Source organism: Pavona decussata, unplaced genomic scaffold, assembly GCF_977016875.1.
Source record: "Pavona decussata unplaced genomic scaffold, jaPavDecu1.1 SCAFFOLD_161, whole genome shotgun sequence".
NCBI lineage: Eukaryota > Metazoa > Cnidaria > Anthozoa > Scleractinia > Agariciidae > Pavona > Pavona decussata.
In genome coordinates this window covers 2533144-2545506 of record NW_028145572.1, presented here as the reverse complement: position 1 = coordinate 2545506, position 12363 = coordinate 2533144, and the positions used below count along the sequence as shown (strand labels likewise).

Genomic DNA, 12363 nt, shown 5'->3' with positions numbered 1-12363 from the left:
ATTTTATTTTGAATGTATTGCGATAAATTAAATAAATGCGTGAGAATTATGTTTAATATTCTAAATTACCTCTTGTTTCCATTTATGTTAGGGTTAGGGTTTAGTGACCAGCACTCCAAAAGTAAGGCTTTCAGCAGCAAAAAAAAATGAACACTATTTCAGCAATTTCTGCCTTGAAAGTTTCTCTCAAAATTTGTAACCAAAATTTAGGCCTACACATAAAACGTTTGAGATACTGGGTTCACATGATTATCACACGATATTGAAATTTTAGAACATAAACAGCGTTAAGAGCATTAGTAGTGACCACTTTGAAAAGCCATGAAAGGAGTTTTAAAACTCATTTCATGGCTTTTCAAAGTGATCATTGCGAATAATCCTAATGATGTTTATGCATCATAACATTAACTATTTCATCTCGTTCATTAGGTTTTGCAGGTGTGACACGATAAGCTAATCTATAACAGCATCTTGCCTTCAATACTTTCGACATCCGTACGAGAATGTACCACATTCATCTAATGCTACTGTTGCCATTACTTCACTTTTCATTGTTTTTTTGTCACCCGAAACGATTCTACCAAAAAGGAAATATCACTCTTGGCGTTATCCTCGAACTTCACGTAAAAGACGCAGAGGACCAATGCGGTGAAATGTACACCTTTGGCCTTGGAAACATAGAGGCCATCACTTTTGCAATCGAGAAAATAAACAATGACCCGAACTTGCTACCAAATGTGACGCTGGGTTTTGACATTCGAGATTACTGCGACTCACCAGTACTAGCCATGGAAACGGCGACCCACTTTGTCAAGACCAATTACCTCAACGAATTTATCAAAGAACAAAACGATAAGCTTGCGGAATTAACAAGTCATAAAATGAATCTGACTTCCCCCATTTCTGCGGTTATTGGTTGCGGAGATTCAAGCAGCAGCATTCTAGTCTCGAGTTTACTTCAAGTGGATGGCATTCCCATGATAAGTCATTCTGCAACTAGCGAAGAGCTAAGCTCACCTTACTTTGGCGCATTCTTTCGCACCATACCAGCCGACGGTGAACAAGCTAAAGCCATGGTGGACATTATAGAGCACTATAGATGGACGTACATTGCGGCGGTTGCCGTTGATCATTCATACGGACGGTACGGTTTGCGTGCATTGGAACGAGAAGCCTATGACCGGAAGACGTTCTGTATTGCTTTTTCAGAGTACTTCACTCGGTCTGGGTACAAGGGGAAAATAAAAGCAATCGTGAGGAAGCTAAGAGAGGCTAAAAACATCAAGGTGGTCGTCCTTTGGAGCACTTATGAACCCGCGAAACGGTTTCTAGAGGAAGCGAATGCCCAAGGCTTGGAAGGACGAACATTCCTTATGAGCGAAGGTATTGCAGTTACCAATCCGCATGTGATGGGAGAGAGCTCTGCGATCCTCGATGGAGCATTAGGAATAAGGCCCTATCTATTTGCAGATGAGTCATTCGAGAAGCATCTCAAAGGACTCACAGTAAAAGACACTCGACAAAGCGCCAATCCATGGTGGAACGAGTTTTGGACAAACCATCTCAACTGCTCAAAAGATACATGCGATGATCAGGCCAAAATGGACGACAAAGTCTTCAGCAAACTACACCATGCGTATATTCCTTATCTCACGGACGCTGTGTATGCTCTTGCGCACGCGCTTGATTCCCTATTCGAATGCAAAGAGCCTCGACGCTTGCTGCAGAAAGGAAAATGTCCAAAATCATTTTACAACCTCAAACCGGAAGATATACTCTTCTACCTCAGAAACGTCAGCTTTCCAGGAATCACGGGGCAGATACAGTTTACTGAAAACGGGGATCCTCTTTCTTCGACCTACGACATCGTGAACGTTCAGAAAAAGGGAGAGAATTACAAAAACGTGAAAGTAGGCATCTGGAGAGGAGAACGACATGCCACACTCAAAATCAACAGCACACTTATCAAGTGGAGCGATGGAGAGAGCAAGCCTCCGATGTCTACATGCAGGCAAAGTTGTCCGCCTGGAACTAAGCAAACTGCCGCAGTGTCGTGTTGTTGGGAGTGCATCAGTTGTCCTGTGGGCAGCATAAGCACACAGTTCAGTTCTCCCAACTGCACAGAGTGTCCACAACAACAGATGTCCAATGAAGATGGCACAGCATGTCTACCTTTACCAGTCACCAACATCCAATGGAAAGACACCACTGCCATACTGTTTTCGATTCTAACGGCAATTGGCTTGTTTGGAACGTGCTTAACTTTTGCTGTTCTCGTGAAGAGCCAGAACACCCCACTGGTGAAGGCTTCCAATCGTGAGCTCAGCTTTCTCTTAGTTTTTGCAATTGCATTGTGTTACATACTCACAATGCTCCATATTGCTAAACCTACGACAACTCTTTGCTGCATTCTTTATCCCTGGAGGTACTTCACTAACACAGCTTGCGTGTCCATCCTCTTCCTCAAGACAAACCGCCTTGTCCGCGCATTTCAAACTGACGTCATCCCCAACTGGTTCAAGCGCTACATCGTGGACCGCAAACGCCAATTTCTCGTGGTCCTCGCACTCAATATCGTTGAAGTCATTCTCACAGTGCTGTGGCTTGCTTTAGATCCTCCATACCAGTATCAGGAGATACGCCCACAAACACACGTATTTAATACCTGTTTGCCATTCAGGACAACCCTGGGTAAGGTGCTTAGAGCGGTCATGTTCACGTATTTCATATTCCTTTCCCTTTTGTGCGCTATCTATGCCTTCAAAGCCAGACGACTCCCCGAAAATTTCAACGAGACAAGATACATTGGTCTGGCCATGTACGTGCTTCTGATCTCGTGGGCAATCTATTTTCCAATGGATTCGTCCCTGGAGGGATTTTACACAACAATAGTGGCCTGCATCACTGCCCTGGTCACTGCATATGGCCTGCTTCTGTGCGTGTTTGCCCCAAAGATCTTTGTGATCTTGTTTCACCCAGAGCAAAACACAAATGAGTCCATGAAGGCTGAAATCGGGCAATTTACAACAAATGTCAACATGTCCTCAAACGTCCATCACAGGAGGGTACAACCAACTAATACAAATGAGACCAGTCTCAACTGTCAAGCTTAACTGACGGCTAAATCACGAAGGGAGGTACCTCATACACGAGATATGCATTTATATAAGGATACCTTTAATGAATGTAAGAGAAGAGGCGGTACAAGCAGTTACTACGAACAGGAAGCCGTGTAATTTTCCAGGGTGCAAGTTTAGAAGCTACCTAGCCTGCGTAGCAGTCGTTTCCGTTTCCTTCAAGCCAAGCGGGACAAGCGCGCGAGGGCATTTGGCAAAAAGGAGCAAAAAAAGTAGGAGCGGGGGGGAGGGGCGGGGAAGGAAAGGAAACGCCTGCCGCTGAGCCCAGACATTTTACCGAACGCCGTTCCTCAGCGAACGGGAGGCAATGATGCATTATCATTGGCCAATGGTCTGTCAATCAAACTCATAGACCAAAACGACATCCGGTTAACCGTTTATCAAAGATGAAAATATGGCCGAGTATGGTTGGCCAAATGTTGCAAAATTCAACAACTTGCATATTTATATTCAACAACTTTTATTTATGTTCAACAAGATATATTCGTATTCAACGTTTTATATTTATATTCAGCAATGCGCATTTTCCTTCAACTTCAACTTAAATTATTTTCGTTCAACAACAATATTTGTTCAACTTCAACTAAAATTATTTTCGTTCAACAACAATATTTGTTCAACTTCAACTGTCATATTTATTTAACACTCAACAAAAATAACTGTTCAACTTCAATACAGACTTTTTTCATTCAACAAAAATCATGACTGTTTTGTGAGTTAAGTTCCCGGACATTGTAAATCTCTTCATTCAACAAAATACCCCGTCCCTCCCCACCCACCAATCCCAAACATGGAACCCATTCCCTTCCCGGCACAAAACCTGATTGATTCCCGCCAAAAATCAAAATGGCTACTAGAACAGTAGACGAGCAATCTTTCATGGATTGCCTTGAGGATGTTTTAAGTGTGTTAAACATTTGTGAAGAGGGAGAAAATAGCACTTCCCGATCATTTATTGGTGGGCTATCAATCGTCTAGACGCAGCAGCAAAATTTGTGGAAAACGTATTACCGGTTGTTAACGAGCACAAAGCAGAGTTGACCGAGGTTGCTAATAATTTGAGAGTACTGTATCATCTTTGGTGTCGAAAATTGACAGAAATGGAGCTTACCAACACTCCAAATTGTACCCACTTAGCAGTTTATCTGCTAAGTCCGCCGGAGCGTACCGTAAACAGAGGACCGGGAAGACCAAAGTACGAGATCGATGAAGAGACTTTGTTACACTTTAGGGCTTTAGGATTCAAGTGGGAAGACATCGCCGGACTTCTTCTAGTTTCGCGATGGACCCTGTGGCGACGGGTACGAGAACTTGGTATTACTGAGGAAACTGGCTTTACAAATATCACAAATACGAATCTTGATGATATTGTGCGTGCTTTCATGAGCGTGCAAGGAGGCCTTGTGGGTTACTCAATGGTTCGTGGCCACTTGAGAAGTATGGGGATCAATGTTCAAAGGGATCGTATTCGGGCCAGCATTTCACGAGTTGATCCGATCAACTGCCGTTTGAGATGGGCAACAGTAATTTCTAGGAGAGCTTATTCAGTGCCTGGTCCTAACAGTTTATGGCATATAGACGGCCATCACAGTTTGATTACATGGGGTTTCGTTATACACGGTTGTATAGATGGCTACTCTCGTTTAATTTGTTTTTTGAAGTGTTCTACAAACAACAGAAAGGAGACTGTTGAAGGCCTTTTTCTGCAGGGTGTCGAAAGGTACTCGTGGCCATCTAGAGTACGGACTGACCATGGAGGTGAAAACGTTTTGGTATGGGAACGCATGATTGCATTTCGAGGCCAAGATCGTGGATCTGCACTTGTTGGAAGCTCTACACGTAATCAGAGAATAGAGCGGTTATGGCGTGATGTGTTTCGATGTTTCGGTAATGTGTTTTACTACACCTTCAAATCCTTGGAGGAATCTGGTTTGCTTGACATCGCCAATCCCCTTCATTTGTTTGTTCTGCATTATGTTTACTTGCCTAGAATTAATGCTGCAATTGCTAGTTTTGTTGAGGCCTGGAACAAGCACCCCATAAGAACTGAAAGAAATTGGAGTCCGGAACAAATCTGGTCTAATGGAATGATAGACAGGGTGAACGGAAGACTTGTTGCAGTGGCTGATGTGAGAAGTGATGTTAATGTCAGTGGCGATGACTATGAGTGGTTTGGTTTTGACCCTAACGCACCACCTCCACCAGATGATGGTCTGCCTACTGTTGAAGTCAATGAAGTGGATTTGAATCTACCAGATGACATTATCTCTAGGCTAACAAATGAAATTGATCCACTTGAGAATTCAAGTGCTTTTGCCATAGATATTTTCCAGAGGGCCCTTGAGTTCCTGGAAAACTTGCTTTCCAACCACGCTCCTCAATGAAATACTTACTTATAGAGAACTAAACACTGTATTTTTTCCCTAAAATCAGAAACACAAGTATGTAAATTGATGCTTGGGAGGACAGTGTTATGTGGCATCTTCCACAACAGCCCAATTTCGATATTTTAAAGTTCAGCCTAAAACAAGAGATGTCACTGCGAGGCTCTGGGCCATGGGGAAAAACTCACAAACTCTGTAATTTATTCCTCATGTTGAGGTCTATATTGTTTTAGGTTGCTAAATGCTAATTTGCACTTTGTAGTTGTGGTTTGATACATTGTGGAATGGAACATCGTGCATTGTCAGGGATCCTAAAACTAGTGCTATTGTTAATATTTTGCATAGAGGGGAAACTATTGCTTGTGATAGTCCACCTATCACAATTAATTGTTAAAGAACAAGTCACTAATGATTAATATTTATTACAATAATACCATTTTACATGTAATGTTCAATAACAAAATAATGTAAGGAATTTTGTTTGGCAAAACATATCATTTCCAAGAATCAGCAGCTAAAGACAATACATACCAATGAGTTTATACTAGAAATGGCAAGGCTTTTTCAATGTTTTAATGCTGGCATAACACAACTAAATTGATCAGTGAATTGAACATCAACACTATTGTACCCAGATCATGGGATCTGATATGGGTCAGTACTTTCAATCCATCAAAACAAAGGCATGAAAACTGTTGCAAGTCATCTTTGACTTTAAAGTGGCAAATCCAATTACTACATCTTTCAAATTCCATAGAAGGTTACCAACAACAACTCAGTAATGACCTCTTTTCGGTAAACCTAACAGTACACAAACAGCAACCTATCCATAAGTCTTGCTTACATAAGAGCCTCTAAATGTATAAATTTAGGGCAGTGTTGTTGTTTACACTGAGGTAAAAGACTTTCCAGATGAAGAAAAGGCTGAATCCAGTGAAAGTTCAAACAGACCATAAGAGGGAAAATGATCAGGTAATAACAATGTAAAGGTATATGTTGATGAAGAGATGTAACTTTCACTATGAAAATTTACATTTATTACAAAATTCTGAACTGAAGGCATTGTCTTGCTTCCAGTACAGTACTGCATAAATTGCATCAACCTGGCACTTGACGACTGGTCAACAAATCTGGTCATCATCATCTTGGTGTCCTGTGCTTGCTTGCTTAATTCATCTGGATATTTGAGACAATCTTTAACTGTGGTGGGTGTCAGCTCAACAGGTTTAAAGGTGAACACATTTTCAAAAAGATGTGGGTGCTTTGACATCTCATCAAGGACACCAAGGGTTGTCAATCCTTTTCTCAACTGATCCAATGCCATTTTTCGCTTTGAAATGACCTCATACATCACTATTGACTGAATTATTTTCCCTTTTGCAGACATCTGAAATAGAATATTGTACAAACTCAAACAATTTGAGCAAACAATGATATATAAGCAGATACTTTACTGGCTTTGAACAAATCAACTTAATACAATTGATAGTAAGTATAATTTGGAATGTGGGAAATAATAGATATCAACTTCTAACTTCTCCACCCACCAAAGGGTGGGAAGGAAGGGTAGAAACTAGAACAATACACAGTACAGGATATATTGAATGAAATAAAAACTGAATAAACTAGAGAATGAAAGTTGCATGCCTGTCACAATAAATCAACATTTGTAGGCAAGTTCAACGTTTAAGTGAGCAAAAAAAAAAAAAAAAAAACAGTAATTGCAGGGGTCTCATTAGAAGGCTGGGCCTGGCTGTCAGCACGGGGGCTACACAATGTCAGCGGTAGCATGCAGGGCAGAACAATATAAATAAAAATATAGTCAAAGCAAATGGTACCTGCAGAACACTTGTCTCTCCACAATGAGCCAACAGATTAATTACTTCATCACTCTTGGCTAGCTCTGCCAGTTCATCATCATCACTGGCATCCATCAGCTTTGTATGAATAAGCAAAAATAGAAATAAATGTTGCAGATATGACTAGAAACCTATATGTGCTGGCTGGAGAAGTCTTATTATCTATGAATTGTAGGTGTGGGCAAAAGATAGGCCCTTTTATAAGGCATGGTACACTTTTGATAATCGCTAAAATAAGAGAGCTTAATAGTATGTATTGGAGGGACAGCTGCCCCTCCAATCCATGCTACACTCTCTTATTTTGGTGTATTTTAAAAGTGAACCATGCCTTTGAAATTAAACCAATAATAATCAAATACAGTGAATTTACTACCGGTAACAATTTGGATGCTCTTTCAGATGACGATGTCCATTTTTCAATTCATTCGATTTTAAAAATTTGTACCCAGTCCCCTGCTCGTTTAGAACATGGCTAATTAAGGAGTCTTATCCAATATTAACTTTACCACAAACTATTAGACAATGGATGGTTGTAATGTGGTGTTTGTGAGATGCAGTGTACACTTACTGGATTTACTGTTAAAAGTTAACCTAAAAAATAAACTCATAATGTACTGGGCATTTACCTGCATGACTATGTTCCTAGAAAATGGATCTGGAATATCCCAAACATCGCAGTATGCAAATGCACACATAACATCCCCAGTCACAAGGTAATAGAAACATGGCAGAGCCAAACATGGAAAACCTGGGCCTCCTTGCACAAGAGAATGGGCAATCATTTTTCCAACCATTTCAAACATTCCACTCATAACAGCCTGTGGTTGGTAACTTGGCACCTTGTGGGCATTTTCACCTTCAAACAGCACCATTAACTTGCCCTCTACTAAACCTTCAAATAAGTCAGAATAAAACTGCCTCATTACTCCCCCACTGTCTATGGCAGGTTGGCCTTGATAGGTAATTCTCAAAGGGCAGGAAGCATCAAACTGAATTGACTTGTAGTAGACCACTGCATCTTGAGCAAGATCACCTTCATCAACTTCTAGTTTCTTTCTTTTTCCTGTCAACTTTTTCCCCAGGATTTCGATGATCTGGACTATTGACTCACACACTGCTGTATTAGAGTCTCCCTGAAGGGAATCCCCCTCAAGAAGAGCATCTGCTGCTGAATCAAGACCACCAAATTCTTGGAGTGCATTGTCAAGTTGTTCATCACTTGCAGATGGCAGCAGCTCTCGCAGTGTTTCCTTATCACTCTGACTGCTTGGACCAGCAATGGAGGCCACCACTAAATCAGCAGAGGTAGATGCCCCATATCCAGATGCACTTACACCCATGCTAGTGAGGCTTGTTTCCGACTGTCCATATTCTGCAATGGATCCATTTCCTGTCGAACTTTCAAATTTCTTGGGCATGGTCAGTGAAAAAGGTGACCTCATCAAGTCATCATCGTCGTCATCTTTAGTTCCTGTGGGTGATGGTTCTTCACATGCGTCGATGACTTCTCTCAAGACATTCAAACGAATGTAAAGCTTTCCCTGACCACATAATTCTTTTACGTGTTTGTAATTCCATTCAAGAGATTTGTTAACGACTGGGGTAGTTACTTTGTTACGCTCACGCTTAACAAAGTCAAAATGTTCTGGTCTTACAAATGGGAAACGCTGCTTCAGTACCTCGGTTATACTCTCTCTGATTTCACTTTCCGACTGGCCTGTCCCCAGCTCAAAATACCCTTTCAGTAGGACCATATCGTCAGTAACTGTGTAGTCGGGAACAAAGCCATTTTCATCCAGATCTTCAGGCTTGTCAAGGAGATGAACTGCTTTGGGGTGGAACTCCTGCTTTGTTTGTTTCTTCTGTTTACCCTTTAGGCGCCATGGATGATTCGTTGTAGCTGCAGGCCTCTTTTTTCCTGTTTGAAAATACTGCGACTGCCCAGTCTGAAAAGAAGACGAAGAAGAAGGACCCGGCTGACCCGGAGTGCCAGTGGCGGGAAAGTCCGGCGCGATGGAATTTGTCATCTCTCGGCTCGCAGATCGAGCTGAACTCGCTATAAGGTCGCGAGTTCTCATCAGTAACGAGGTACTATTTCCCGATCTTTGAAGAGCAATTTCGTTTCGAACGCATTCTCTGACCATCTGTGTCAGTTCTTCCTTAGCATCAAGTTCCGACGTCGACGCCATCTTTATTCAAGGCATAAAGTGATCGGGGGACTGGGTAGTCAAGTTAGCGTATTTAAGCGGGGACGGGGTGGGGAATTTTTGTTAAATAAAGATATTTTGAATGTCCGGGAACTTTCAACAACTTACTTGTATGACAAATATAGAGGGAAGTAGAAACTAGAAGTCTGTATTGAAGTTGAACAGTTATTTTTGTTGAGTGTTAAATAAATATGACAGTTGAAGTTGAACAAATATTGTTGTTGAATGAAAATAATTTTAGTTGAAGTTGAACAAATATTGTTGTTGAACAAAAATAATTTAAGTTGAAGTTGAAGGAAAATGCGCATTGTTGAATATAAATATAAAACGTTGAATACGAATATATCTTGTTGAACATAAATAAAAGTTGTTGAATATAAATATGCAAGTTGTTGAATTTTGCAACATTTGGCCAACCATAGCCGAGGCGGAAAAGAGCTCTCTCTTGAGTGTCCTTTCGATTTCGAGTTTGCTTTGCTTTGGAAACGACTAAACTACTTTCGCAGGGAGATACGTTAATTCAGTTGAAACCGGAGCAAAGGACTGCTTAAAGAGCGAATGTCTATTTATAACATCAAACAAAATCAAAATTCTCGGTCACGCTCAAAATATAGTTTTCATTGCGCTTTGGTTTGTTGGTACGGTATTATCGTCTCAACAAACATGGTGTCATCCGTTTTTCGAAATCCTGCCGGAATTTTTGAAAATTCAAGAAAATTTGTTCTGGCTGTCGGCGGTCTCAAAGACACGAAAAGCTGAAAGCAAAATTGGCTCATCTGAAAGCTTGTTTCGCGTACGAACAAGAAATTTTTATTCAAACTCTGTAATCATAAATAGATTAAGGAGGCCTCAAGTAAATACTTTGCAGGAAAATTTCAGTTCTAACCACGGTCTGAAAAGGAAGTTTTCAATATTTAGACCGACTTTGTATTTCACGCTACGCGAAATACAAATTTATCCTGGAAACGCGAGGAAGTACCGGGTATTTTAGCCATGTGGGACAAGCTCATTCTGTGTGTAATTCCAGCTGTAAACAAATGATTTGATATTCTAAAACATAAGTAAAATTTGTCTTGGGTAATTCCTCGCGAAGCGAGGTTAATAAATTTGTCGGGCCGAAGGCCGCGCTCGGGAGCTAAGCCGTTCGAATTCGAGCCGAACATATATTTTATATGTTTATATATTTCCGTGAAGGTGTCCGTGCTGTTGCCTGGCAACAGTGCGCAAACAAAGTATGAATGGCGTCAGACTGTCTGGCGTGGTCTGAAAAAAATTTGCATACATCGAAAAAAATATGCGTGCATGATCAAATTTCAACTGCAATGTTCATCAATATTCACTGGATACAGAACTATCTCTCCAGAATATTTTCCCTTTCTTTTAGAAATCTTTTTTGTGAAAGATTGCATTGAAGAAATTACACGTTTGTGGCCGCGGTAAAATAATTTTCCGTGGGAAATAAATTCATCGAACACGACAGCGCTGCACGCCCGTTTTACATTACATCGCGTCAGAAATAGATTTTCAACCGCAAACTAGCCTGTGGAACTACGAAAAGACCATGCTCATAAAAAAATCCTATGCCCCTTTTAATCTCCTCATTTGATGCTACAGGACGAGTAAAGAGGGTTTTCCACCCAGCCCCAGCTTCGCGAGGTTTTGCGAGTCACGTATTTCTAGTTTATCTACGCTTTAATCGAGCGACGTGAAGTTCGAGATCGAGAAAATCTTCTAAAATACTGCAACTTGAAGTAAACAAGTTGCCCGCTGCGATTCTGTTTTCGCTCAGATTTACCAGAAGTTAAAAATGATTGGTTCTCATGTGACATTTGACGTGACAGTGTAGGCCCCAAGGGAGCGAAGCCATTTGGGGGCGTTCGGTAAAATGTCTGGGCTCAGCGGCAGGCGTTTCCTTTCCTTCCCCGCCCCTCCCCCCCGCTCATACTTTTTTTGCTCCTTTTTGCCAAATGCCCTCGCGCGCTTGCCCCGCTTGGCTTGAAGGAAACGGAAACGACTGCTACGCAGGCTAGAAGCTACCCTTGTATTTTGCCTTGTCTTCATTTCTTCATTCAGTTGACTGCAAGTAACCTAATGTTACACAGTAATATTATTTCCAGGGTTACCGAGTAAACCGCCGATGTTCTAATCTAAAACTTTGTCAGTCCTCTCGTACAATGTAACTAAACGTAACTAAAAAAGCCCGTTACCGTATGTAGCTTTTCGCTGAAAGAAGAAGTTAGCAATTTTAGTGATCATATATGGACATACTATAGCTATAGGCAGCGATTTAACGATCGAGTTGGCTATGAAATACACTCAGGAAATGATTCTCACTGGTCACAAAGTTAACACCACGTACCTCTACCGCTCCATCACGTCAAGGATCAGGTGGAAGACCTCACCAACAACAAACACCTGCCTAGTAAAACCCCTCTGTCCAAATGGAGTGCGATTAATGAAAGGTTTTGGGTTCAGTACCCTGAATTTGGATGCCTTGAACAATGCCCATTATAGAGATGGGTAAGCCCCAAAGAAATTGACGGGACATTATTAACATTTCGTCCTGTATGGACAGTGATTGTTAGTAACAACGAGGTTCCTATTGGTTTGAATTGTCATACATTATCATATATACACCTTGTTCATGAGGAGAAAACACCGTAGCTACGGATTTGAGGTAATTTTTATCTGATTTCTTTTGTACATGGGGCAGTATCTGATAGTCTCTTATTAGATATAACGTGAAAACCAAGATCCCTCGATTGCATCTTTCGGG

The 12363-nt window shown here is 41.2% G+C and overlaps 2 protein-coding genes and 1 pseudogene across 2 annotated transcripts; 2 read left to right on the top strand and 1 right to left on the bottom strand.

Annotated features, from left to right (window-relative positions):
- Positions 1-433: 433 nt before the first annotated feature.
- Positions 434-3251, top strand: LOC146464765 (extracellular calcium-sensing receptor-like). The gene has a single exon (XM_085129282.1). The coding sequence runs from the start codon at positions 504-506 to the stop codon at positions 3111-3113; it is 2610 nt and encodes an 869-aa protein (XP_084985408.1). The 5' UTR covers positions 434-503; the 3' UTR covers positions 3114-3251.
- A 723-nt stretch (positions 3252-3974) lies between these two features.
- LOC146464764 (uncharacterized) lies at positions 3975-5820 on the top strand (annotated as a pseudogene).
- A 103-nt stretch (positions 5821-5923) lies between these two features.
- On the bottom strand, positions 5924-9849 carry LOC146464763 (uncharacterized). Its single transcript, XM_085129303.1, has 3 exons — positions 8007-9849; positions 7360-7458; positions 5924-6908 (listed from the first exon to the last, which is right to left on the bottom strand). The coding sequence occupies exons 1-3, from the start codon at positions 9567-9569 to the stop codon at positions 6408-6410; spliced, it is 2163 nt and encodes a 720-aa protein (XP_084985429.1). The 5' UTR covers positions 9570-9849; the 3' UTR covers positions 5924-6407.
- Between the last annotated feature and the right edge of the window lie 2514 nt (positions 9850-12363).